A 25,231-nucleotide genomic window follows, 5' to 3' on the forward strand; every position below is an offset into this window, starting at 1 on the left:
CCCAGGAAGTGAACTCAGTGTTTACACCAGGAAGAGGGGAAACAGGACCAGCGCCTCACCTTACTAACACTCACCTGGAAATGCACTGAGCAGAGCTCAGAACGAACCCTGCACAGAGGAGGAGGAGTCCACGTGCCAGGACCGCGCGCACCGGGCAGCTCTGTGAGCTGGGATCTTGAGTACCCCACGGACGTGATCTCCAGCGTCCCATCCAGGCTTCACCCTCTGTGCTCCTGACCCAGTGCTCTGTGCCCACGTGAACCTCCTCTTGTCGGCACCCCCTACGTGCCTCCAGGGGAAACAGTGTGAGCGTGCCCTCAGGCACCTGGGACGTGCTTCCTTTCTGAGCTGTGGAGGCTGCCGTCCTGACTTACAGCCTCGGAAAGAACATGACCCTGAAGGGCTGGCAGTGTTAGCCTGGCTCTGCCCAGCCTGCTGGTCACCTCCACGGCCCCAGAGACGCTCCGGACACCGTTCAGAGGAAACACGGCCACTTCTCCGGGACTGACGTGCTCTGGCCTGCAGGTCCTGCCTATTTGCTGTGTGGCCTTTATTTTATTCTGTCCCTCCGTGAAGCGGACTTCCTCTCAAAGCCAAGGGAAGGCTTGCAGTCCCTTACCGACAAGCGTCCAACAGGACACAGACCAAGCCTCAGTCCCACCTGCACCGTTTGTCAGCTCATCAGTTACCTGCTGTTTGTCAGCTTAGACTTCCACACGCCGTGACGCCCAGTGAGCAAGACCTGCTAGTGGCCGTCCGAGGTGAAGGGTCTTCGGGGATTAAAATGAGCCTCTCAGGGGGAAGGTGTCATTTACGATCAGCAGGTTTCCCTTCTCTCTTGCTTGCTTCTTTTAATATGATTTGGACGTTTGAGTTCCATTTGTGGTCCAGACAGTCGGGCCACCACACAGAAACCATAAACCAGAATGGTCATATCGAAATTTATAAATGAGGGTCACAGCGCCACTCAGTCCGTCTATTTCCTTTCTCGCCTTTCTTCCCTCCCTCCGTCGCTCCTTCCCTTCCTTCAGTGTGTCTTCTGTCATGGTCATCTGTCTGTCTCTCTATCATGTATTTCGTCTATGCATCTACCTACCTATCCATCTCTCCGTCCTTATGAGATATCTGACCCCTCCAAGAATGTCAGCCCATCGTGGCAGGGAGCTTGGGGACTCCCTGGTGCCTCATGCAGCATTTGGCTCCTCAGTAAATGTGGGTGGGTGAATTGTGTTTGTTTTCGGAGAGAGCTGTCCTCGATGACCATCAACACTGCTCAGGAGCACAGACGTTCCCATACCACCAGCAGGTGGACAGCAGAACAGGGGTTAGCTGGCAGTGCGGTGTCCTGTTCTGGCACTTGTAACCAAGAGTTCTACTAAAGCTAAAAACTGACCATACTTCAGGTTACACTGAGACCTAAATCCAGGGCTTTCCATTTCTGTTCCTATGGTTCAGGAAACTAATTAGCAATTAACTGATTAATTACTAATTACTTTTTCTAAGGAAATTAATATTCTATTTTGACCTAAAGATGAATAGATATCAATGGTTTAATGCATTCTCCCTTTCAGATAGAATTCTAATTTTATGACAATTTTCAAGGAGATGACATGATGACGACAATGGAAGAATTTGGGTATTGTAGCAGACATAATGAAGATAATGTAGAAAGTAATGTAGATGTAAATGTAGATAATGTAATGTAGATAATGAAGAAAGTATCACTGGGTAGGAACACATTTTTTGGTGTGTCAGCATTTTCTCTCTGCACTGCTCCCTGATTCTCCTGTGGCCAGAAGGACAAGCTTGCTTGAGAACTCAATTTCCTTCTTGTTCAGTGTTTCCAACATGGAGCGTTCAAATACATAAATCTATCTCATTACTCAAAATGCAAGCGAAGTTTAAATACCTCACTTTAAGTGTTGCCTCTGTTTTCTGAGTTTTCACGAAGGGTAACTGAAAGGTAAGAACTCAGGTTTACCTGAAGGAAGGGCCTGGCAGCTGCTGTGTGATCAGGACTGTTTCTAGAGCTACCTAAGACCACTCCTAGGGTGCCTGGGGGTTGTCCATTGTCCTCATGGAAATGCAGAGCGGTTCATTTCTTCTCCAAAGAATGCCTGTCTTTAGAGTCTGGACTAGGTTTGGGCAGAAGCCACGGAAGGACTGAAAAGGAAGCCAGTTGGCCTCAGCACGGCTGGGTTTAGGGATCCAGCCGCCCTTCCTGCCTCGCTCCTACCTCTCCAGTCTGAGCAGATGCTGAGAGCAAACTTGGTGTTCACAGAGTTTGCCTTCAAACTCTTCCAACTCTGATGAATTAACTAACATGAAAGCTTATAAACTGTGCTTTCTTATTTATCTTTGTGCCCATTTTCCAATATGATATTAATAAAGATGGGTAAAAAATATTATGAAGCAAAAGACTGATGAAACGAAGAAAGACAGTGTGCTAAAGGTCCCAGACTGTTTGGGCTGCGTTCACTCTGCGGGGAGAGCCGGAGACCTCCACGCCCTCTGGCTTGCCTACACGGGACCGGCCTACCATGCTTCCTCATTTCAGCTGATAATCTGACATCGGGGAGAAAGGGAGACCACAGGAGACGTGAGTGACTACAATATGCACACTCTAGCTTCAGTGTCTCTGTCATGGATTCATAACCGGGAATAAATGAGAAAAATACTTTATTTCTTTAACACAGAACACATACCATTGCACTCTAGCAAGGCAGTGGTTATGAGACGACCGTAAAAACGGCCTGGGCCTGACGTTTTGTGGCATCACCAACCGTAACCATGGCACTGAACTCTGGACCTACTGCAAAGGGCAATGTTTAATAAAGCCTCCTTCCTTCAGTGTCGGTGAGCAGTGGTTTAACAGATATACACACAACGAGGAAACTTTACAGTAACACAAATACCTCTCAGAGGCACGGCTTATCTGTAGCTATATATCAGAGAAATAGACACTATCTAGCTATTTTCCTTGCTTTATCAATAACTCTTTCTTTTCATTGTGTTTAATCATATTACTTTACATGCTATTCTTTCATGAACAAACGAAACTACTTCATAGCAGTAACCATTGCTATCCTTGCGAAAAACAATTACAAGATTTGTTTTCAGACCAAGCTTCAAAGTTGGATGTTCTCAAAGTCACTCAGCAAACTGGGGTCATTCAGGATTAAGAAGGGACTTCTCACCTGTACCCACACACGTGGGACCTGACCCTGAGGCACAAATCTTAGTGGAGGAAAGGGAGCATCACTGGTCCTGTTGGAGCCCAGGGACATTCCTCCTCTTTGCAGCCGCCTCTGAGATCTGCTTCTGAACTCCCTGTGGCTGAATTCCTCCCCGTACCTCCCTGGACACACAGATCCTTCTGGAAGCTCTCGGTGTTTTTAAACGCAACCAGCTTGTCTATATATACGTTTATCTGTTATGTGAATTATGAGTCTGCACCATTCCGATCTAAGGCAAATAGGATGATAGTTCTAGTTCACCCTACTTTGAGAGTAGAAAGGCACAAAACAGGTTTGCCCGAAGCACTGACATGTACAATTAATGCAACACCTTAAGTAAGGGAATGGGCGTATGTAGACACCCTTTAAAAAAAAACTCTCATCTTTGACATTATGTTTTTAAACTAACTGCAATCCATGGAACCCTAAAATAGCAGCCTTTTGAGAGGAACAACTGGGGGAAATTCTTAAAGCATGGATCTGTTGTCTTTAAATAGTCTACGATGAGAAAGGTACATCCGCGGGCCAACAGAGGCTCCAAAAATCCCTATGTGTGACTTATTTGAAAACAAATCACTATGGTACAGAGATCAGGGAGCACTATGCTTACAGACAGGAGTGGGACATCCAATGAAATGACACAAACACAAGCGTGGAGAAAATGATGGAAAACTGATAAAAACTAAAACCATACGATGTTAAGGCAAGCTATCTAAAGACCAGTAACTGCAAAAATAATAATAATAATAATAATAATAAGTAGCTCAAAGACCCCCCTCACAGTAGAAGTTACAAAAATAGAACACAATATTAAACAAGTACATGAACATATCAAAATGCATTGGTTTATAAAATGTTCTACCACTGTGAAACCATCTTTCTCCCCTCCATACTCTTCTCCATAATAATGTTGTTCCTGAGGACATGTATTTCATTAAAACACAGCAGGCTTTGGAAGAGTCAGCTGGGTTACAAAGTCTTCCAGGTTGTCATCATGGGTATAAAATTTCTCTCCATAGGCTCTGAATCTGAAATCTACGTGGTCTGGGTGTGAGGGGTGGGCGAGGGTCAGTAACTCCCCGCCCACAGGGTTCTGATCTTGGAGGAGCCAGGTGCCCTAAGGATGCCCCTCATCTCAGACACATCCTGGGCAGAAAAGGGTGAGCTGGTGCCAAACCGGGGATGACTGCGTGATCCACAGAGGTGGGGGTTAAACAGATGGGCTGTGTGGACCCTGGGCTCTCCCTGCTTTGGGCAGTTGGGGAACCAGAGTGCTGTGGAGGCGTACTGCCATGCTGGCAGGGAAGGGAGCTCCTAGGTCTCCTGACAGCTCCCAAAAAGGCATTTTTAGCAGTATCAACTCCAACTTCCCTTCCAATGGCATATCCACACGTCTGCAACCCAATGGGAGTGGCATTACTAAAATTACTTTAAGAGTACTTTCTGCAGTTTTGGTGGCAGTGATGCTCAGAACGGAGGTGTCCATGAGAGCGTGTGACTGTGTTTGCTCTCCGCTACCCACACTGCTGAAGTACAATACACCTTCTCACGGCTACAGAACTTTGGTTTAATTGGGGCCCAACAGCCCAGACTGATGAAAAGCAGTAAATGCTATGGTATCCGTGCTTGGCTTTCCTACTCTTGGACTTTTTTTTCTTTTTAAAAATCAATTTAAATATCATTACAATGCATCATGGTACCTCTTTGTCACCAAGCCAGTCAAACAGAGAGCCCTGAAAACATTTCCAAGAAGCCTTCCCTCCTCTGCTGCCCTCTGGGAGCAAGACCAGATCCGCCTCAAACAAGAAAGTACCTCCCCGAGCTCTAGCTGTCTTAACAGCTACAACTCAGCTGATTTCCAAATTCCAAGGTCCCCTTTCTCCACCATATCTCAAAACTGCTGAACTCTGTACATCTCTTCAGTGGGGTGCTCCGTTCCCAGGAAAGCAGCAATCGTGTGGTCACCTGGGTGCACGGGACAAGTCCTGTGGCACTGAGGATGGTCCCAGGTCCCCAGTCATCCAGGACATACTTCAAGGAGCCCCCACAGTCTGGAAACCTCGCTTCCTGTGGAGTAAGGAAAAAGCAGTGAACCAACACGTCAGTCTAGGCCAAGGTTGTACCACAAAGTCTGGTCCCCGCAGTCTTTGCTTCTGTGGTACCTTCTGCATTTTAAATTCTGAAAAGAAGCCAGTAGCCTTTGCAAAGACAGGTATCTGGTTTCTGCAGCAGAAGAAACAGCCATCTCCCTGAGGCCTTTTTCTGGACTTTTGAAGTTTCCGTTTGCCTCCAACTCACGGGACAGTGAGAAAAGTGATCTTTCTCGTAGGCCGGCCCGCTGCTCACCACTGCAGAGTGGGATGACACACTGAAAACAAGGCAGGTGGTCCAAATACATAGGAGAAGGCAAACGGGTTCCACCCTTCCCACGCACAAATCTCTCGGAAAGGCCCAGGGGTCCTCCTGAAGACAGAGCAGAGCGGCCTTCTAGCTGCTCCAGCCGCTGGTTCCCCTAAAGTGAGCTCTCACATGGAGACTGGAGAGCCTCTCAGCTGGTGCAAACGAAAGGAGCAGAAAGTCAGGAGCATCACAGCTTGTCCTACCCCCCACGGCCTCTTCGCAAACAAAGAGACACGCTCTACCCCACCAGCTTATAGGGCGTGTCTACAGGTGCTCCGTCCTGTATCTAAGAGAAATGAGAAATGTGAGAATATCTGAGCTTTCTGCCGTGAAATTGAACAACATTCATCCCTAATTAGCTCAAAGAACACGTTACCATTCTTTTGCAATAACACTAACATCAGTAACTTCTATATTCTACGGGAAAGAGAGAGAACCAGAGAGACTAAGTCCGGGCAGCCCCACTGTTGCAATGAACCGAAGGACGAGATGACTCGCCCCAGCAGTGAAGGCCAGTCCTCAGGCATCACGCACTGGGGTGCAGAACGCCACGATCCCCCAGGAGCTACCACTCACGGACCCCCGGCGGGCTTGCACACAGACTCTGTGAGCTATTCTCTAGTCCGGAGAGCATCAATTTCGAAAAGCATGCATTTTTACTTTACGTGAGTTTGAACTTACTTAACTTTGGATGGGTTATTTTTATTTTAATTTATCTCTATTTACCCAAGGAACAAAGGCCTCTATATAAAATATATTTGTTTTCCTTTCCACTTAGAAAGTACACATTTGTTCATCTCAGATTTTCTGAAATTTTCATGGAATCCTAAAATGAATATATGTGGATCCTGGCACAAATATTGTGATAAACGAAAGGAAAACTACTCTCTTGAATTCTTGCTTCCACAGCTTCCAGAAGTTATGAAACCCCCTGTGAAGACAGGTCAGCTGCCTTTCTGTTCGAGCTGCTGGCTGACCCTCGCCGGGGGAGCTGGTGGCTGCCGCGCTCTGTGCTTTGGGTGCTGCTCTCTCTGCTGGCTTTTCCCCTGAAGAGACTGCCTGCCATCCGGGGGTGCTGAGTTGAGTGTCTATGGTCGGGCCAGACATCGCACAGTCCCGTTGAGCTGCACGAAGCCCAGGGGCGCTCACTTCCTCCAGGACCACAGAAGGAGCCAGCCTTTGGGTCTCTTGTAATGAATTTCGAAGAAGGCGAACAACGGTTTTAATGGAGCAAATCTCTGAGGCAGAGGTTAACAGTGCTGGTGACAGGCAGTGACACAGCAGCAGCGGGCTCCGGGTCACATCCTCTCCCTTCTCTGAGCAAAAACAAACAGCTCGGAAGGCAGAGGACACTGTCTTCCACTGGAACCAGCGGGATTAAGGGAGAGGGAAACCTCTACTCTCCCGCAAAGATTCATGCTGGCAGTTTCCTAACCCTTCCTCTTGTTCCTCTTGCCTCAACGACTTTCCTTTGTCATAAAAGTGTATGTTCTCATAACCTAACCCATCTTCTTGATTCTTCTTAGGCTCAAACCTAAAAGGGGCTTCGGAGGGTTAATTCCTAGAAGGAACCTTAAATTGTCTGGCAGGTCCCCGCTTTGACACTGGAGCCTGGAGAAGAGGGTGGTGTGTCTGGGTCTGGAGGGGTCAGAAGCGAGAGTGTTGGTTTTCACGCTGTCAGGATTTAATTTGTTTTCTTTGTGCATCATCTCATTACCTTGGTACTATTTATACCCACCAATTCTAACTCCCCTTTGTGAGAAAAGTACAGCACAAAGCTGGGAACCTGAAGGGAACTTAGTTTAAGTTCACTGTTTACATACCCGATAGAAAATGGTCTTCTGGGGCGCCTGGGTGGCTCAGTGGGTTAAGCCTCTGCCTTCACCTCAGGTCATGATCTCAGGGTCCGGGGATCGAGCCCCGCATCGGGCTCTCTGCTCAGTGGGGAGTCTGCTTCTCCCTCTCTCTCTGCCTGCCTCTCTGCCTACTTGTGATCTCTGTCTGTCAAATAAATAAATAAAATCTTAAAAAAAAAAAAGAAAATGGTCTTCTGTTTTCCTTTTCCAGGCTCCAGTCAAAAAACACAGATACACAGATTATTAACTATACAGAATCGAAAAGAATAGAGGTTGGAAACTATCTGCCTCTCTGCCTTCATTTGATGGACAACGGGAGGTTAAGGTAGAGGAGGGATTACCACTGGAAGACACTCCCAGTCCCCCCACTTTAGTGCTCTGTCTACTGGACCATGTGCCTCCGGGACGATGCCATTTCCACTTTTCTCCTTGACACGAGGCGTTCGTGGTGGCTTGGGGAGTGTATTCACCTCAGTTTCAAAAATCAGTTTGTGAAACGCACAAGCTAATGTGTTGTTATTCTTAATTTAAATGCTGACTGCCTATATAGATTCTAAGGCTGGTGAAAAATACAATATTCAATAAACTATATGGGAAAAAGTCATGATTCTTCCAAATCCAATCTATTTCTCCTTGTTAATTTTCAAGTCTGTACTTAGGCCATGGGTACTCAAGGAAGTTAGGCCTTTGTCCACTCAGTCTTCCAACAGGTGAGCTGTGAGCAACCACGCCTTGCAGCGTCCTCCCCACTGTGAAGACTGATACCGGGTCTTTGATTAGTTTATATCAGAGGCACACAAAATACTTCCATCTCGTGAATTTTGTTTTAATCTATAGCAAGTTGTCATTGAAGGGAAAGAGAAAAACTATGGTACAATGTTTAAATTCTTGGTTCCTAAGGAGAACCCCCAAAAGGTACCTTCTCTTCTCCCTTCTCTACCCCCAAATTGTCCTCTCCACATGTTCTTGGAAGTAAGAGTAGAGGTCACTAAGGATAAGCATTCCTCAGTTCCTCAGTGAAAAAGAACTTGAGATCAACCCTTGTGCTACTGGTGTCCAGGGGGAAGAGACTGACCTCCCGTAGGATCGTATGAGGTACATAAACCACTGAATCATAGCCCTGCACAGTTCTAAAACACTAGCAACAAGTGAGTCAGGCCCCAGTTCAACAAACTGATGCTCCTTCTTGTGAACTAAGACTCTCCTTAAAAGCTCTCAAGACAACTCAGACAAAATACAGCCACATGGAAACCTGTGCGGCTGTATGAATGCCAAACTGGTAAATTCTGTAAAGAAGTTCTCCCTCTCTGCCAGGTTTGATGAGGGCCTCCAGCAAGGAGCTCAGAGCCTCTGTCCTGCCGCAGTGGGGTTGTCCGTTGCACCCTAGGGGCTACAGGTGGGCCGGGACGCTCTGATCCAACCTCAGGATGCCCCCAGGTCAATCCACACACCCCTAGGGCTCTCAGGCTATTTTCAAGGAGAGAAATCACAGCAGGGGTACAAACTGTTCTCTGAATATTTTGTAACTCTAACTTCTCCTCCTCTCAGACTACATTTCCAGGCAGTTAGAAGCAAAACACTCAGAAGAAAGGGTTCTGTCCCTGCAGGAGACCTGGACTGATGGCCCTTCTGCTCTTTCAGCAGAGGTCCCTTGGGCGCATGAGCCTCTGCGTCTTCCTATCTAGGGTCCCTTGGAACGTCAGAGGGCCGGATCCATCCAGCTCGGCCACACTCACCAAGCCCTCACGCACACCTGGGGTCCAGGTCTCCGCAGAGCGCGAGCGATCACGCCGGGCCCTGCAGCGCCTGGCCTGGCTTCTCCCTGGCTTTCCTGCAGGTGTACAGCCACTTGATGATGCGGGCGTTCCTCTCGACCACCGAGGTGGTGCTGGGCACCTGCTCCGCCAGCCCTTCCTCCTGCAGCCCCGCGTCGCTGCCGCTCTGTCGGGAGAAGCCGCTGTCGGAGGTGGCGACGCTCACGCTGCGGACCTTGAGTGTGACGCGGTCCGACCCCGCGGAGAAGTTCTCCCTCCCGAGAGCTTCCACGACCTCCGGTTCCAGGCCGCAGAACTGGAAGAAGGTGTCCCATTCGGCCAAGGACGCAGAGTAGCGGGAGCTGAGGTCTGACTGCGACCGCTGCAGCCCCCCGCGCCTCGACCCTCGCAGCTCCGGGCCCCGGGGCGCAGCCGGCACTGGGGAGGGCGTCCCACAGGGTGCTGGGCGCGCCGGGGGCGCGGGAACGCCGGGGGCCGCGGAGGCCGCCGCAGAGCCGGGCTTGGACGGGACAGGCTCCTCGCGCCTGGTCCCGATCTCCTCTCCCACCTGGGGCGTCTCCGGGGGCAGCGATGTCTTGTCCTTGCCCGGACCCTGGAAGAGCTTCTTCACCAGGCCCGCCCTGGAGCTGTCGGCGCCCTGGCCTCGGACGAAGTCGCATTTCTGCCGGTAGATGATCAGCGAGTCGGGCCTCAGCGGCTTCCGAGCTATGGCCCTGCGCGCCACGGCACCGGGGACGCGAGGCGGAGGCCGAGGATCGCCCGCGGTCCCTTCGCTCGCCCCGGGGTTGCTGTCCGCGGCCGCTGGGCCCGCGCCGGCTCTCGGAGGGCCCCGCACGTACTTGGCGCGGTCGGCCGCCAGCCTCTCCACCGCGCTCCTGCGTGCTGGCCCCGCCGCGTCCCGGACCCTGGGGGCCGCGGGGTCCCGGGTCAGCAGTCGCTCGTTCTGGGGCGCGTCCAGGGCTGGCAGGGCTCGCATCCTCCGGGCTCCGCTTGTGCTCCGCGCCCCGTGGAAACGCGCTCCGCCGACGGCTCCTGCGCGTCTTTGGCCAGTTCCGAAGTCCGCGCGGGGTGGGGAAGGGCGCCCGCGCCAGCCCGCCCAGGTCGAGTCTGGCTAACCGGAGTCCGCACCTATCCGCGACTGGCCCCAGCACCCCCCACCCACCGCGCCCCCGGCTCCTCCCCGCGCGCCCTCACCTCCTTCCCCGCGCTGCTCTGGGTTCCGCACCGCCCCCTTGCCGGGCTCCACCCCTACCTCCCGCCCGGCCCCGCCTCTCACCTCCCGCGGGGTCGGTGCGCCGCGTTCCCGCCCCCGCCCCCCGCTCGCAGCGGCGCAGCCAAGCTCGGGAGGGGACCGCGGGGCGGACCGCGCTAAGGCGCCGCGCAACCCGGAGGGGCTCTGCGGCGCAGGAAAGCCCGGGCTGTGCCCCTGGGCGGAGGACCCGGAACTATCGAACTGGTTCAGCCCCAGGTATCAGCCGCCTCCTCCCAGCCAGGGCTGCCTTGGGTCGCCGCTGGACGCTGGCACTTCCGGAGTGGGGTAGGGCAGAGGGACCCGGCGGTCCCCACCCCCAGAGCAGGTGTCCTAAGTCCTTTGAATTCTTAAAGGGACCTCGGCGTGTTTCGAAACTTTTCACTTTGCTTCATTTTCTAAGGTCTGCTCAGAGCACGTACTCTTACCAGAAAGGAAACGGTTATGAAAGGAACGAAGACGCATCGCAGCACAGGGTTAGGCTATGCGTCCGGAATCTGGGAACACAGCAGGGACCAGCCGTGGGTCAGCCCAAACCAGACCTCCAGGGGCAGAGACTCATGGGAAGAGCAGGCTGGTGGTAGAAGCGAGGCCCCAGGGAGTTGGGAAAAAACCCGACCAAAAACCCGGAATGTCTGCTAATTTTACTGTAACCAAGGCAACGGCGACCCGTTCACCAGGGCAGTGGGTCAGGTTAGGAATGCTGAAAGTGTAAGAGAAAATATTTACAAAATTCCACTATTTCCAAAAGTTGGGCAAAAGACAAAGTATATGCTGGAGGAGTGAAATGTCCATTTTATCTCTTGTGTTAAAGTCAGCTCCAAGGTATACGGACCTTTCAGAGTTGTGGTTGAGTGCCACACAGCAGCCTGTGGATGGCGGACCCGAGGGTTCTTAAGGTCTGGGGCAGGTCTCATTTCACCGCTTGAGGGCCAGGGAACACCAAAAGGGGCTGGTGGTGGGTCAGCAGTCACCAGCGGACTGACCGCGATGCCCTGATGATCAGAGAACCGCAGCGAGCTTGTGCTAAATGCGCCTTTAGACCTTTCGTCCCTGTGAAGGTAAACCTCATAGTCAGGGATAGAGCCCGGCAAGAAACCAGGTCTCCGAGAACCAGACTAACCAGATAGTATCCTGGGAAGATGTTATAAGTCTCAGAAAAAGAAGCCTATGATCCATGGGGGGTGGGGAGGGTCATAGAGTAAGAGAGAGATTTAGAGAGGGCAGGATGCTGGGTTGGACACACCGTTTCCCACAGCTGATGGGAGCCCAAAGTCTAGCATTTTTTTCCCCTCAGGCAGCATGGTCTTTTTTCAGTCAGAGCAGGGAAAATATATGTTTAATTGCTTAGTCCAAAGTGTCTGCCCTTGTCTAATTTGTACTTATTCTTGTGCAGTTACAGCAGTTCTGAGAGCTTCTGAGCATGGGCCCCTGCGATGTCCGAGCTAACTGACTTATTTATTCACTAAGTTCTTTTGGACACATAACAAACCTTTCAGGGACTTCATTTTGTCATTTGTACAAATTCTCACTTTTATAGCTCAGACCGTTCATTGCTTGATACTGAGCACTCAAGAAATGCTCATCGGAGCAGCCTAGGCTTGGGTTTCAGCTCTGCTTCCTCTTCGGACTTCGGGATCGGACCTCTCAGTGCCTTCGGTGGCTCATCTGTCAACCAGAGCTCACTGTACCCACTTTGCTAAGGTTTCTGTTAAGTTAATGAGATTATGTACATAAAGAGCTTAGCACTACTTCTGGCACAGAGCAAATTTTCACTAAATGTTAAATCTATTATTTTGCTGATAATGGTTTTAAGTTAGCTGCTTATCAAATTTTAAATACAGTTAGTAAATTCACATACGAGAACTGAACAACTTAAGAGTAAAAGTAAAACTACTATAAATAAAGTTGTATTTAGGACATTGCTACTGGACAAAGCTAATTATATTTATATCCATAATTTTCTACCCATTAAACATAATTTACTGGAAAAATGGAACTGGAATAATAAAATAATAACAAGAAAATTGCCTAAGTAAAGTATTCTTGTTGCTCACTTTGTAGCTCAAACTTTGACCTAATTTCCTTCCTGTGTTTCCTCAAAAGACTTGGTCAGAGCAGGAGAAGGTGCTTATGGACCAGTGATCCACAAACTCTATTGCTAGGAATTTACCCCAAGGAACCAAGAAGAGATGTGTGCACAGTATGAGGACTTTCACTGCAGACAGATAGTTGAAGTCTAGTCATTCAACAACAGAAGGAAGGGAGAGGTGATGTGTGATACCCCATGAGATAGTATTATCCAACCACTTACAATAATACTTCTACACAATACCTTATGGAGTAAGAAATTATCATGATATATGTGCATTTTTGTAAGTATTACAAATATAGTAGCAGTCTGGATAAATTTCTAGAAACACAAAACTTCTCAAGACTACATCATGAAGAATGGAAAATCTGACCTAGAACTAGGAAGGAGATTGAATCAATAATCAAATATCTCCCAAAAAAACAAAAGCCCTGGGCCTGATGACTTCACTAATCAAACATTTAAAGAACTAATACCAATCCTTTTTAGCATTTCCCCAAAAATCAGAGAGGAGGGAACACTCCCTAACTCACTCTATAAGTTACCTGATTACCCTAATACCAAAGCCATACAAAGACACTGCACGAAAACTACAGATCAATACCCTATGAACATTGATGCAAAAATCCTCAACAAAATGCCAGTGAACAGAACTCAGCAGCATGTTGAAAATAACAGTATATACCATAACCAAGTGGGATTTATTCTTGGAATGCAAGGATGGTTTACCATATGCAGTTTGATCAAAGTAATGTACCACATCCACAGAATGAAGAAGAAAAAAAAGATCATTGCAATTGATGCAGAAAAAACATTTGACAAGACAATACACTTTCATGATAAAAACACTCAACAAACTAGGAATAGAAGAAAACCATCTCAACATTAATTAGAGCCATTTGTGAACCCACAGTAAATATTATATTTAATGATGAAAGAAATTTCTTTCTCTAAGATGAAGAACAAGGCAGAAATCTTGCTTTACTACTTCTATTAACATAGTGCTGGAAGTTCTATCAGAGCATTTAGGCAAGAAAATGGCATAAAAGGCATCCAATTTGGGGAAAAATAAAGAAGTAAGATTTTCTCTGCTTGCATATGATATGATCTTATACATAGGAAACCCTAAAGATGGTGGTCACATACACACACACACAAATTCTTAGAATGAAAATTTAATTCAGCAAAGTAGCAGGATACAAAGCCAATATATAAAAATCAGTTTCATATTTATACACTAACAAACAATCTGAGAAGAAAATTACAAAAACAATTGTACTTATAATAGCATCAAAAAAGGAAATTCTAAGGAATTAAACAGGGAAGTTGAAAACTTGTACAATGAAAACTACATTGCTGAAATAAATTTTTAAAAAGATGTAAATAAATAGAAATGTACTTACATTTTTTAAGATGTTTATGGATTAGAAAACTTAATCTTGTTAAAATCTCAATACTACCCATGAAATCTATAGATTCAATTTAATCTCTATCAAAGTCCCAATGACATCTTTGTAGAAATGGGAAAAAGCCAAACCTAAAATTCATATGGAATCTCAAGAGACCTCAAATAGTCCAAATAATCTTAATAAAGAAGAATAAAACTGAAGCAGTCATCCCCCCCCATTTCAAAACTTAACTACAAAGCTACAGTAACCAAAAGAGTATGGTATTGCCATAATACCCAATATAAATAAACCCAGTACAAAGAAACCATAAGACCCAGAATTAATCCCTGATATATATGGTAAATGATTTTCAAATCATCATTGATTTCATTGAAATCATTGAAGGAAAACAATTGAAAACAATGAAATCGTTGATTTCATTGAAATCATTGAAAAATGACTTCAAATCAAATCATGTTGAAAATCAAATGATTTTTAGCAAGAGGGCCAAGACAATTCAATGGAGGAAAGTACAGGTTTTTTTCAATGAAAGGTGCTGGGAAAACAGTATCCACATGCAGAAGAGTGTATCTGAACTCTTACCTAATGACATAAAAAAATGAACTCAAAATGGACCAAGAACCTACATGTAAGACCTAAAACAGTAACTTAGAAGAAAACAAGACAAAATCTTCATGACATTAGATTTAACAACGATTTCTTGCATGTGACAGCAAAGGCACAGGCAACAAAAGGAAAATACACAAGTTGGACTTCATGAAAATCAAAGCATTCTTGCATCAAAGGCACCATCCTTAGAGCACAAAAACAACTCACAGAGTGAGCCTGGCGGTGGGTGTTAAGGAGGGCATGTACAGCATGGGGCACGGGGTGTGGTGCATCAACAATGAATATTGGAATATGACATCAAAAACTAACAGTGTACTGTATGGTGACTAACATAACACAATTAAAAAAAAAAAAAAGCAACCCATAGAATGACAGGAAATGCTTGCCAACCACACATCTGATGAGGGAGTACATCCAGAATGACAGAGAAATCCTACCACTCAAGAACACAAAAACGAAATAATTCAGAAGTGGGCAAAGGATTTGAATACAAATTTTTCTAAGAAAGATTATAAAAATGGCCGATAAACATGTGAAAAGACGCTCAACATCAGTGGTCATAGAAATGAAATACAAACCACAGTGAGTGGTTGCCCCGCAGCTGTTAGGGTGACTAACACACACACACACACCCCTCAGAAGGCAGGAAACAACTGGTGCCCATGAGCAGCTGGAGAAAGGGGGACCCTGGGCACCTGCGGTAGGAACATAAAACAGCATGACACCGCGGAAACACCACGGTGCTTCATGAAAAAATTAAAATAGAACTGCGTGTGATCCAGCAATGCCACTTCTGGTTATTTTACCCAAAACAATTGAAAGCAAGGTCTCAAAGACTCACAGCAGCCTTACTCACAGTAGCTAAAATAGGGAAGCAGCCCAAGTGTCCCTCAGTAGATGACTGGGTGAGCAGCATGTGGCGTATCCCTCCAACGGAGCGCCATTCGGCCTTTAGCCGGAAGACAGTTCTGTAACACGCTGCGACACGGGTGCACCCTCACATCATGCCCAGTGAGACAAGCCAGTCACAAAAAGACAAACGCGGTATGATTCCACTTATATGAGGTCCTTGGAAGAGTCAGAATTATGAAGACAGAAAGTGTAATGGTGGTTTCCAGAAGCTAGGAAAAGAGGAGAATGGGGAATTATCTTTTTTTTTTAAGATTTTATTTATTTATTTATTTGACAGACAGAGATCACAAGTAACAGAGAGGCAGGCAGAGAGGGGGGGTGGAGAAGGTTCCCTGCTGAGCAGAAAGCCCGATGCGGGGCTCGATCCCAGGACCCTGAGTCCATGACCCGAGACAAAGGCAGAGGCTCAACCCCCAGAGCCACCCAGGCACCCCAGGGAGTTATCGTCTAAGGGGGACAGAGTTTCTGTTTTACAAGATGAGAAGTTACGGGGTGGACAGTGGTGCGGGTCGCACACAATGTGAATGTATTTAGTAACACTGAACTCAACACTCAGAAATGGTTAATGTGATTGTTGGGTTATTTTGCCACAATAAAAAAATGAAAATAAAGACAAATCTGCAGTAAAACTATATAATGGAGTATGACTCAGCAATAGCGAGGAATGAATTGCTGGTAGATCCAACTTAGATGAGTCACAGGGAATTATGCTGAGTGAAAAAAGCCCATCCCGAAAGTTTGCCCAGTACGTGTTCATTTGAATAGAATTCTCAAAATGACAACACTATGGAAATGGAGAACAGATTGTGGTGCCAGGGTTAGGGACCAAAGTAGTTGAGACGAGGGTCCAACTATAAAAGGACAACACGGGGCATGTTGTAACGGACATGGTCTGTGTCCGGACTGTACCCCAGCAGTACCCAGGCTATGATGTTTTATCACATCTTCACAGATATTACCCTGGGGGAAACTGGGCAAAGGGTTAACTGATCTTTCCCTATTATTTCTCACATCTGCATATTAATCTATCTTTTTTTAATCTCAAAGTAGGTTTAATAATTAAAAAGTAAAAATAGTAATATAAATAAGTGAATAAATAAATAGGTGTATCAGTTATATTTACTCTAGCACTTCAGTCTTGGAGTACATTGTAGAGCATAGTAAATATTTATTGAGCATTTATTATACGAAGAGCACTGTTGCCTTTAAAATGCTACGCAATATCTTTCTAATCATATTATGTAGTTTTTTCAAGACCAGAACCTTTCCTTTCTGCATTGAGTCCTAACAACTAGCAGAGTACCTGCGTCCAGTGGTTGACCAATAGGAGTTTGTCGACTAATTTGTACTTTTATACTCCTGATCAATTACTGACATTGACCAATGTCAGTAGCTCTTCAGCTAGGTCTCTAAATGTAGCCGTTAAACCATGATTCCTTCGGATCTTTATACTAACAGGCTGTCATGCTCGTTTCACTCCACAACCAGAAGCTTAGTTACAACAGACAGTCTTTGTTCTGTCTGACATCAGTTTCTACCCGCATATAGGGGCACGTCCCTGGGCCTAAGGAGGGAGCAAAATCACAGTTTCTAATTTTCAAAATAATTAAGTTCCATTCTTCAATGAATGGGTTCTTGCCTTCTTTTACACACACTGAAGAATTTGAAGAATGACATTATTACTTAATTGCTTTGGTTTGATCTAGTTCGGGTAATGCACAGCTGACAGCACAGTAGTGATAACGACTGGATGCAGGGTTTATCACAGCAAACTGCACATACATTAAAATAGTTTTTTCAAGATGAGTTTGTGAAATAAAATACAAATCATTTTCTTCAGTTAAAAAAAAACACTCTTGTTTTCAATAGAACCAGTGCACAGAAGTGCTTCTTACTATCCTTGCAGATCTGTTAGGGGTCAGGCTCGAGGCAAGACACAGAAGGTCTGGTTATAGCTGGGGGAGCGCAGGTCTGTGTTTGTCAGGCACTGTCCCAGTTTACGCCTGTTATTCTGGCCTAATTATTCATACTGTCTCTTTACTTTAACAAATACCTCATTTGAATGATAACCATATGCTCATTCTAGTTACAAAGCCAGTTCTAACCAGTTGTGGTTAATTAACTTTAACTTAATTAATTATCTAATTAATTAATTTTTTTTTAAGTTGTTTTTCTGGGCTCAGTTCCCCATTCTGAAAATGAGAACGTCAGCCTAGGTGACGCCTCCGGTCTATCTGGCTCTGTCACTGTGACCTGCGAGGAAAGCACGGTAGGTCTGAAGTGATGTTTCTTCTGGTTTTCTGGTTCTCAGGAAATCAACCTCCTTCACTGAAGAAATTCAAAGGAAGCATCCTTAAAATAAAACAGAAACGCAAACCCTACTCTGATCACACTCTTGAGTGCCATCGTGCTTTCACTTGCCAGGCTTCATGGGACTCCGGTAAAAACACGTCAAGAATGACAAAGCCCTCACAATGATGGGCTTTGTCCTGCGTAGGCCTCTAAGTTAGATAAGCTTCATGTCTTTCAGGTATGGGATCTGCAGGAGGTTGTAGGCTGGGGAAGCTGGGTGGGGGGGCACTCCGAGCCGCGGGAGGGGCTGGGGCTGCCTCAGAGCCAGTGCCCGAGGAAGGCATCTATGTCAAGAGGGATTTCCAGTCCAAACATCCAGGGGGTTGAAATCTTCACAAGCAATACAAAGGATCTATAAACTATCATCAATATTGTGAAAATCCAAATAGAAATGGTTCCTCTCCTTTACAGCTAGTTGGCTTAACCAGAGTGTCAGACTCCTGGGCTGCCAGCCAGCATTTTGTGAACCTGCTGGGATGAGAGCAGGGGGGAAAACAGAAGCAGACAGAAGAAAGCCTGGTGAGACAATTCAGGAGAGGAATGGGACGACCCCGACCTTACTCTCTTCACTTACAGACGTCAGAGTCACGTGCAGCCCAGGTGTCACGTACAACACACCTCGAGCAGTTTCTTTAGCTTAGGAAGAGGATAAAATGCCTTGTTGAGAATAACTGAGCATGTCCTACAATGAGAACAGGACAGACTCTGCTTCAACGTAAGATTTGCAGGACGGTTACATGACATAGAAGCTGCTGTCAGACAGTAATTCCTTCTTCGTCAAGCTCTGCTCGGTCACTACCCCTTTCAGGGTAGCTGGGAACATTGCTCTAGTCTGGATGCTGTTTCTTCCAGACTCAGAAGGCCTGTGTATGCCCTGAGGTCTTGCCCCGGCCAGTCTCCACGGCAGACTTCCCTTGTCTGTGTGTTTGTTTTAATGAATGACAGGCAGTTCTTGGGTTTTGCTACGGCATTTTCTCAAGACAAGGTTGCTATATACAAATTCTTTTTCTATTGTTTTCCATCTGATTTACTCTGAAATTTGCTGGATGCCTTCTTTGTTAGTTACAGAGGTTAGTGTTTCTTGTGAGATAAATCTGAGCAAATAGAAGCAAGCCCAGGGCAGGTTGTGGGAAACAACCCTGGTGAATGTACAGGGCCTTGCTGGGGAGAGGGTGTTGAAGTCCTGGCCAAGGGGAGGTGTCAAACACTAGGCAACAGGCTTCATCAGACATTTCTGGTTAGGAGACTGGCAAAATCATGAGGCCCCAAATTAATTGGAGTACTCTAATTTTCTTGGGCCCTAACTTCAGTCATATCTAAAAGGGGCTTGCCTTTAAACCCTGATTCCAGGAAGAGGAGTGTCTTCCTAAGTGATAGCAGGAGGCATTTATAGGAGCGCCCCGGGAAATGGGCCTTGTCCTCAGAAAAGTCTGGGAAATTACCTCGTAAATTGTCCTTTCTGGGACTAATGTAATACAGCGACATGGTCAAGAACCTGAGTTCTCTACGCGAGGGAAACCCATTTAATTTTGTTTGGTACAAACCTTCTCATGCGTCTGGAGAGCGACCCTTGCCCGGGTGTCCTAGCACACAGCTCAGTGTTCTTTACCTTGTTCTTTCTGCTCGACTCTGCCCACAGGCCTTGCTCAGAAAGAACAAGCTGAATTCACTGGAGTGCCTTTTGAATATTGAGCACAAGTTAAAACGAGCGAATTCATTTGTTAACTTTTTAACTATATGTCAGGACCCATTTTCTACAGGCATGCGCCTTGCCTTAGCCAGAGAGAGACCCCCTGTAGCCTGTCCCAGCCACAGAAAGACCAGCACGCCCTCTCTCCAGCACCAGAATCCTGCCACGCCACTGTAGCCTATTTCCTCCTGCAGATGGCCCTAAACTTTCGGGAAACTGGTCAGTATCCCCTTGTGAAAACCCTCTGAGTAGTCATGAGAAAACATTCCTTACTAGCCTCTCACTATCTGGGCATCACTCCGGGTGGCTTTGCTCACCTTTTTGTGACTGTCACCACGGTCCATTTTCTTCCTTACAGTCACTCTAGGGCAGCTTTGAAGTTCATCAGGAAACAAGAAACACAGGGAACAGAGACTTCCCAGTGCCCAGAGGCAGCTGAGTCATAGTTCCTGGAGCAGAGAGCTCTAGGCCTCCAGAGGGAAGGGTGGTGGGGTTAGTGGGGGTATAGTGGCGGGGGCAGTGGGGGGGCTAGTGAGGGCTAGTGGGGGGCTAGTGGGGTCTAGTGGGGGGCTAGTGGGAGGTCAGTGGGGGTCAGTGGGGGCGAGTGGGGGATAGTGGGGGTCAGTGGGGGGCTAGTGGGGAATGCTTACGTCCCCAGGGTTTGAAGCCACAGAAGCAGACAACTCCAGGCTACCAGAGGGAAGGGGGGAGGTTAGTGTTGGAGGGGGTTGGAGCGGGGTTAGTGGGGGGTTAGTTTTGGGGAGGGATGTTTACCTCCCCAGGTTTTGAAGCCCCCAGAGGCTCCAGGTCACAGCATGACCCCACCCACCCCAGTAGCAGCCGGATGGCTCTGAGGCAAACACACGAGTATCCTCAGGAACACTGTGGGAAACCAGTCACAGTGGAAAAGTGGCACAGTTGTTCTTTCCGGACAAGAACACAGTGTGCTTGTCTATCACCTTAGCACACAGGTGCTTCAAACAGCGACACTGTGACCTGAGTGAAAGAAGACACTGGTGTCGAATTGCAGGGACGTGTTTCTAATTCTCTCTAAAACTTTAATGGCTTTGTGTGGATGTTAATCTTCAGTTAATACGATTTTACATAATCAATTGGCAGTTCACACAGTATTGAACCTGTTCTAAGAGGGCAGATGTGGTTTCTGGAAACTAAAAACCCGAATCAAGGAACCTACTTATTGTGTCCGTGACTATGCCAAAAAATGAAGGTTGGAGGAAAAGGCTCTGGCTTGACATGTTTGCCTTGAGTGGCCAAATGAGGAGCAATCCTCTGTGACCCAGTGGGAGGTTAGTAATGTATTTGAAGAGCACACATCCTCCTTGGAATCCAAGGGACCAAGAAGTTTCCAAAATCAATTGCTAAGAACTGGATATTAACCAAGCAGTAAAATAAATAATAAATTACCTAAACAATAATATACTACCAGAGATAATTGCAGACTTTATTTACTTTGCACTTTAAGGAGGAAGTTTATTAATTTTGAGACAGTTTTTTTCTTAAAGATCTGCACATTGACAGACCGTGGGAGGAGCGGCCGCATGGACACATTTGCTCCGATTTCTGGTTCTGATTGCAAGTCAACACCGAGTTGGGAAAGTACATGATTTGTTCTATTTTTTTTTTATTTTATTTATTTATTTGACAGAAAGAGAGAGCACAAGCAGGGATAGCAGCAGGCAGAGGGAGAGGGAGAAGCAGGCTCCCCATGGAGCAGGAGCCTGATGCGGGGCTCCATCCCAGGACCCCGGGGCCAGGACACAAGCCGGAGGCTGTCACCCAACTGACAGAACAACTCAGGTGCCCCAGCACACTGATTTTAAAGCCAAGTGGTCTGGGGCCAAGTCCCAGCTCTGCCGCCTACTAAGTTATAAGGCCTGATGAAAGCTAAGGACTGTCCACTAGAGCTGTATGAGGTAATTCCGCCTTCCTCACGGGATTCTACACAGACTGTGTAGGGCGTTATGTGTGGAATTCTCGGATACAGTCAGCATTTTTTCTTTTCTTCCTCTAATGAATTCTTTCCCATTTACTCAGATATTCTCTTTCTGTCAGTTCTGAAATCTTGAGGTTCCCTAAGCTAGAAAGTATGTCTGAAAGCAGCTGAGAGACTATGGGCCCCATTTCTCTGACAATCTTGTACAAGCTTCTTAGGGCAGATCTTCGCCTCTGTAGTTAAATTTGCTCAAATTGTCAATGTGATACTCCAGGTGAGGAGATGAATACTGATTTTGGTCCTTAAAACCCCATCTTTCATGCTCCAGGGGTGCCCTTGGGCTCCAGCAGTGGGAAACCTGCATCTCTGGAACCCTAAAGAGAGAACGAGCAGCACCAGGAAGCTGTCTGGACACCCACAGGAACCACAGGAGGAGGGAAAAGGAGCTTGTTGGCAAAATGGGTGATAGCTTCGGGCTGTTTGGGGCCTTTGGTCAGGCAGACCCCACAGTACACAGGCTCTGACCAGTCCAAAGCAAGTCAAAGCCCCAAAGGGTTATCTTGTTGGTACTTCCACTTTCTCTGAGTCTAAATTACATGATAGTTTACCACAGATCAGTCATGGGAACACCTGGTTAGTTAGCTGTCAGCATTACCTTTTTTTTTCTTCTAGATTTGAGAAAAGACACCATTTGATGTGAGTCATGAGGAACAAATGCTCCCGGGTCGCACCCATACATGGCAGTGATTTGTAGTGGGAAAGTATTATGTAGGAACTTTGAGGTGGTTGCACACAACACCATCTGAAAAATGGGAAATAAGTACCTCCCGGGAGAACTGGGTTATGCTTTTCTTTAGTTCTCTCTGTTAACTCTCACATGGATCAGTAGTAACGTTCTCCCTCCCCCCCTCAAAAAAACAAAACAAACAAACAAACAAACAGAGAGAGAGAGAGAGACAAAACGGAGGGTTTTGAGTCAGAGATGGGAGCTCAAAGCCTGGTTCTATCAAGTCAATGAATGTGAAATCTTGGGCAAAGCATATGGCCTTGCTTAGACTTGGGTTCCTAATTGGTAAAGTGACTCTAACTCCATCAACCCGTAGGTCATGCCCACGAAACGGACACCGCTGCACCAGTACCCAGAGATATGTGCTGTTTGGAGAAAGGCGGGCTTCCTCCTGTCTGTGTTCCCTCAGCACTGCAGAAGCTCGGCTGCCTCAGCCTGGTCCAGCACTCCATCGGCCTCAGAGATCATTCCTCGCTTGTTCTCGGAATCTCACCAAGTGTAATGCATAACGCAGAGCATAAAGGCCAAGGCAGAGGATCTGCTGCCACACTGGGCGGGCTTGATCCCTGACTCAGTGACTTGCTAGCAGAGGGATACGAAGAATGTGCATCGACTTCTGCTCTAGCTACAGAGGGACAGGCACTGTCTTATAGGCTAGTATGAGGGTTAGAGAAGCTAATATTGGAACTTAGTACACCCCCTAGTTTGTGGGAGGTGCTACACACTCCTCTGATAAAGGAAGGAACTTGTTCTCACGTCCATAGCCATGTCTCTTCAAAGACCCACCTCAGATGTTTCTCTACTGTTCCATCTCCTTTCCCTCTACTTCCAAATCTTGATAGCAGTAAACTGGTAGTCAATGGTTATCCCTCTGGAGTATGGAATTGTCTCCCTTGGTACTAAGTAAGAAAGAAAACCAGCTTTGATAACTATAACCCCACAAAAATACAGGGGCTTAACATAACAGAAGTCACATTTCTCACAAGGGGGCAGGGATGGGGAAGTGGATGGCTCTCCACCAAAAATTTGTGGTCCCCTCAATGCACTTCTATTTTGCAATGTTCCTATGAGGAACAACATTTGCCAACGCATCTTGCATGGGTGAATTCATGCAGCTGAGTCTCAGCCAATAGAATATGGACAGAACGATGCATATGTTTCCAGGGTCAGCCCATAAAAGTGTTCCCACGGATCCTCCACTCTGACCTTGACCCCACTGGCCACTGGATATTGTTGGAGCTGACTTCAGTGGGTCTTCGAAGCCACTCACGGAAGATAGCCAGGTTACTCTTAGGAGGGTCCCTGCACGTTGACCTGACCCCTCATCCCTGCTGCTGCTCAGAAATACCAGGAATCATGGAAATTCCTTCCAAGAACCAAGAGCCAACATGAGAAGTCCTCACTGTCTCCCTCACTGATTAAAATTCATGGAAGCTCATATCCTTCTAACCCATTAATTCCAATGAATTTGGTGGTCTGAATTTAAGTGCATTTGATGAGAGAAAACAAAGACAAGAATGTGTTGATGTAACCTATCATTATATTTTGGAATATTAGTCTATTGTGTTTTTGTTTCTCCCCCATTCTGTTAAGGTTTAAACATGAAACTTGTGTTTCTAAGTTTTAAAACTCTTTTAATTATTAATGTTTGAGTAAAATATTGCTTGAAAAGTTGTATGAGAGAATATGTATTCTTGTGCTAGGACATATAACCTTGCACCCAATGTAGACTTTCAAAAAATTACTTTTATTACAAAATACTACACTCATATGACCTTTGTTTTTCCACAGAAGACATACAGATGATCAACAGACACATGAAAAGATGCTCGACATCACTCATCATCAATGAAATACAAATCAAGCCACAGTGAGATGTCACCTCACACCTGTCAGAATGGCTAGAATCAACAACACAAGAAACAACAGGTATTGACAGGATGTGGAGAAAGGGAAACCCTTGTGCACTGTTGGTGGGAATGCAAGTTGGTGCAGCCACTTTGGAAAACAGTATGGAGGTCCCTCAAGACGTTAAAAATAAAACTACCCTATGATCCAGCAATTTCAGTATTGGGTATTTAGCAAAGAAAATGAAAACACTAATTCAAAAAGATAAATGCACCCTATGCTTACTGCAGCATTATTTACAAGAGCCAAGATATGGAAGCAATCCTAGTCTTCGCCCATAGATGAATGGATAAAGAAGATGTGGGAAATATAAGCAATGGAATATTACCCAGCCATCAAAAATATGAAATCTTGTTATTTGTCAATTATACTGGAATAAAATAAAGAACACACACATAAGTGTTCGTGTAATGAATTATTACATGAACACCAACGTGCCCGCCACTCAGACTGAGGAATAAAGCATCGTCAGCATCTCCTCTGTGACTTGACCTGGTGGTAATATCTTCCCGTCGAACACACCAGGGCAGGTGTTGGGCTTATAATCATTTCAGAAGGGAAGAGTACATCATGGGGGAGCCATAAAGCTTCTCAGCAAGAGGGTGTTAGAAAGGACCTGTACTAGGATTTGATTTATATTTGGTAATTTGGGGGAAAATTTAAGGAAGCAGGGGTTTGCTCTGGGCTGGAGGCTCCCAGGGGATGGGTGATTTCACTGCTGGGCCCCAAAACATCTGGTGCAGGAGATGGAGGATGGAGTGAGGCAGACATGCGGCAGGCACAGCCTCTGGCTGGAGATGGGCACTGGGCGGTTTGTAGCTTGGACAATGTCCACCTTTGGTCTGTTCAGGCTTTATCTTTGTCCTCACCCGGTGTTGAAGAGGAGAGCACCAGCCCAGCTCCAAAAGGGGAGGGGAAGTTTTTCTCTCTCTCAGGGGTCACAGCACTTCTCTGTGCTCCTCTTCCTGGGGACCTGCAGCTGCTGTGTCATTAAAAGTACCT

The 25,231-nt window shown here is 46.6% G+C and overlaps 1 protein-coding gene across 3 annotated transcripts; it reads right to left on the reverse strand.

The window, feature by feature from the left end:
- Positions 1-5,142: 5,142 nt before the first annotated feature.
- On the reverse strand, positions 5,143-10,297 carry FAM110C (family with sequence similarity 110 member C). Of its 3 annotated transcripts, none has more exons than XM_032866738.1 (2): positions 9,246-10,297; positions 5,143-5,303 (listed from the first exon to the last, which is right to left on the reverse strand). In XM_032866738.1, exon 1 carries the CDS (start codon positions 10,241-10,243, stop codon positions 9,278-9,280), a length of 966 nt encoding a protein of 321 aa, XP_032722629.1. In that variant the 5' UTR covers positions 10,244-10,297; the 3' UTR covers positions 5,143-5,303; positions 9,246-9,277. The 3 variants fall into 3 exon arrangements, with proteins under 3 accessions (XP_032722629.1, XP_032722630.1, XP_032722631.1); XM_032866739.1 differs by lacking the exon at positions 5,143-5,303 and adding an exon at positions 5,811-5,922; XM_032866740.1 differs by lacking the exon at positions 5,143-5,303 and adding an exon at positions 6,934-6,952.
- Positions 10,298-25,231: the final 14,934 nt, after the last annotated feature.

This window comes from Lontra canadensis, unplaced genomic scaffold (genome assembly GCF_010015895.1).
Source record: "Lontra canadensis isolate GAN:19392208 unplaced genomic scaffold, GSC_riverotter_1.0 scaffold32, whole genome shotgun sequence".
NCBI lineage: Eukaryota > Metazoa > Chordata > Mammalia > Carnivora > Mustelidae > Lontra > Lontra canadensis.

Coding starts and splice junctions, on each gene's coding strand:
- FAM110C (XM_032866738.1), bottom strand. CDS start 10,243: ATGCGAGCCCTGCCAGCCCTGGACGCGCCCCAGAACGAGCGACTGCTG.